The following is a 2,146-nucleotide window of genomic DNA, read 5'->3' as shown; positions in this document are numbered from 1 at the left end:
TGAGGTCACTGTCCAGAGGTCAGATCTCTGAGGTCACTGTCCAGAGGATCAGATCTCTGAGGTCACTGTCCAGAAGGTTAGATCTCTGAGGTCACACTCCACAGTTCTCCCTTCTAAGCTGAACCCACTCTCAGCCTGAGCCAGGAAAGACTCCTGTATTTCTTCTCTGGCTGGAGCAGCAGACAGAGAGTTGAGCGTGGCTCTGGGTTCACGTGCCACCATTGACACACACAGGCCATGTGATCGTGGACAGTAGCCTAGCCTCTCAGTGATCAGTGATCCAGGTAAGGCCCCAAGTTTCAGAGAAGGGCTGACCGGCCTCAGTAAAGGGCTTTCCTTTCCCAGGAGTACCCCATACTAAGGCAATCAGGTCTGAGAAGCGAGGAAGGCTGTCCTTAGCCATTCTCAGGCAGGACAAAGGAGAGGGTGGCAGGATCTCCTCGCTGCCCAGGGCTGCTCCCAGGGAACCTGGATGTCTTGGGACTAGAGCCAGGGAAATAAAACTGAGACAAAAAGAAAAGGATTTGGTTTTCTCCGTTCCAATGCTCTGCCTGTTTACTTTCTCCGGAGGAAGGCACAGACTGAAATGCAGGCCAAGCCCAGAAGAAATCTGACCCCTGCAAATCCTCCATGCCCAGTGAAGGGCCGATCTGCTGTCCATGGCGCCAAAAGCTTGAGTCTGGGCTGGTCCTCGTTCTCAGGTGTCTCCTGAGGCTTCATCCTTCACCAATGGCATCCGCATCAGAACCGGGTTTGGAACCAGCCCAGCTCAGGCCCCAGGTAAGGGAGTCAAGAAATGCCGTGGAGTGTGATTTACAAGGGCACTGCTTTCCTTTCTATATATAGCCTTACCCTCCTTGTGTGCCCAGCTCACGTGGCACCTTTCATATGAGGCCTTTCCTGATCCCCACACTGTCTCCCCTAATTGTCAGTACCCTCTCTCTCTTGAAATTAAGATTGTGGGAACATGCCTCTTAGAGCTGGCAAGGATGCGAAAGGTCATCTTTTTTTTTTTTTTTTTTTGGTTAGGCAATGCAGTTAAGTGACTTGCCCAGGGTCACACAGCTAGTAAGTGTCAAGTGTTTGGTCTGAGGCTGGATTTGAACTCGGGTCCTTCTGACTCCAAGGCCAGTGCTCTATTCACTGTGCCACCAAGCTGCCCCCTAGGGAAAGGTCATCTTGTCCAACCCACAGAAGAATCCACAGCCAAGAAAGGTAAAGAGATTTTCCCAAGATGAGAGAGGATTTGAACCCAGATCCCTTGATTCCAAATCCAGGGCTCTTCCTACTGCACCACACTGCCCCGGAGTTTACTTTGCCTATATTTCCTCATCGGTGTCCATGCTGCCTTTCCCCAGTAGAATGTAAGCTCTTTGAGGACAGGCATGACTGCTTCCTTTCTTAGTACCTCCAGGCACATCACATAGTGCCTGGCATACAGAAGGTGTCCAATTAATGCTGGTCGAATCGAACTGACCCAAGACACAGGAAGGACTTGCGCTGTTTTTTCTGTCTGTTTCACTTTTGGAACCCTAAAGTATGAGTGGATCCAGGCCCCTTTTGTCCAGGTTCATGCCCTCTGCCCTGGCCATGCTGGCCATGGACTCCATCGACCACAGCCTTTGCTGTCGAGGAATTGGTGCTTACAGTTTAACTACACACGTACCCAGCATGTTTGAAGACTCGATCATGTTGGTGTCCAGGTCAGTCCAGTAGAGCCTCTGGTCTGCGTAGTCAATGGTCAGGTCATTGGCCCGACCCACTTTGTCCACCAGAGTGATGCTGTTGGTTCCGTCCATGTAGGCCCGGACGATCCTGGGCTTTCCGCCCCACTCTGTCCAGTAGAGGTACCTACAATGGGACCAGAAGGAACGTCAGTAACCTCAAAAGGGCATGAATGATAGAAGAGGGGAAGAAGAGAGGGAAGGAGGCAGCGGGGAGAGGGAGAGGGAGAGGGAGAGAGAGGGAGAGAGGGAGAGAGGGAGAGGGAGAGAGAGGGAGAGAGGGAGAGAGGGGGGGAGAGAGGGAGAGAGAGGGAGAGAGAAAGAGGGAGAGAGAGGGAGAGGGAGAGGGAGAGGAAGAGAGAGGGAGGGGGGAGAGGGAGAGGGAGAGAGAGGGAGAGAGAGGGAGAGGGAGGGAGAGGGAG

The 2,146-nt window shown here is 52.7% G+C and overlaps 1 protein-coding gene across 1 annotated transcript in view; it reads right to left on the bottom strand.

Moving 5' to 3' along the window:
* Window positions 1-48: 48 nt before the first annotated feature.
* The window catches only part of LOC114040395 (low-density lipoprotein receptor-related protein 5-like), a gene marked incomplete at its 5' end in the record, with an annotated part of 5,788 nt that continues 3,690 nt past the window's right edge, over window positions 49-2,146 (bottom strand). The window contains 3 exons of the mRNA XM_027858486.1: window positions 49-170; window positions 316-453; window positions 1,667-1,851. Coding sequence (XP_027714287.1) covers window positions 49-170; window positions 316-453; window positions 1,667-1,851 — 445 coding nt within the window. The remainder of the gene's footprint in view (window positions 171-315; window positions 454-1,666; window positions 1,852-2,146) is intronic.

This window comes from Vombatus ursinus, unplaced genomic scaffold (genome assembly GCF_900497805.2).
Source record: "Vombatus ursinus unplaced genomic scaffold, bare-nosed wombat genome assembly UNPS02013069.1, whole genome shotgun sequence".
In the NCBI taxonomy this organism is placed as follows: domain Eukaryota; kingdom Metazoa; phylum Chordata; class Mammalia; order Diprotodontia; family Vombatidae; genus Vombatus; species Vombatus ursinus.
This window is presented reverse-complemented; position numbering and strand designations above follow the sequence as displayed.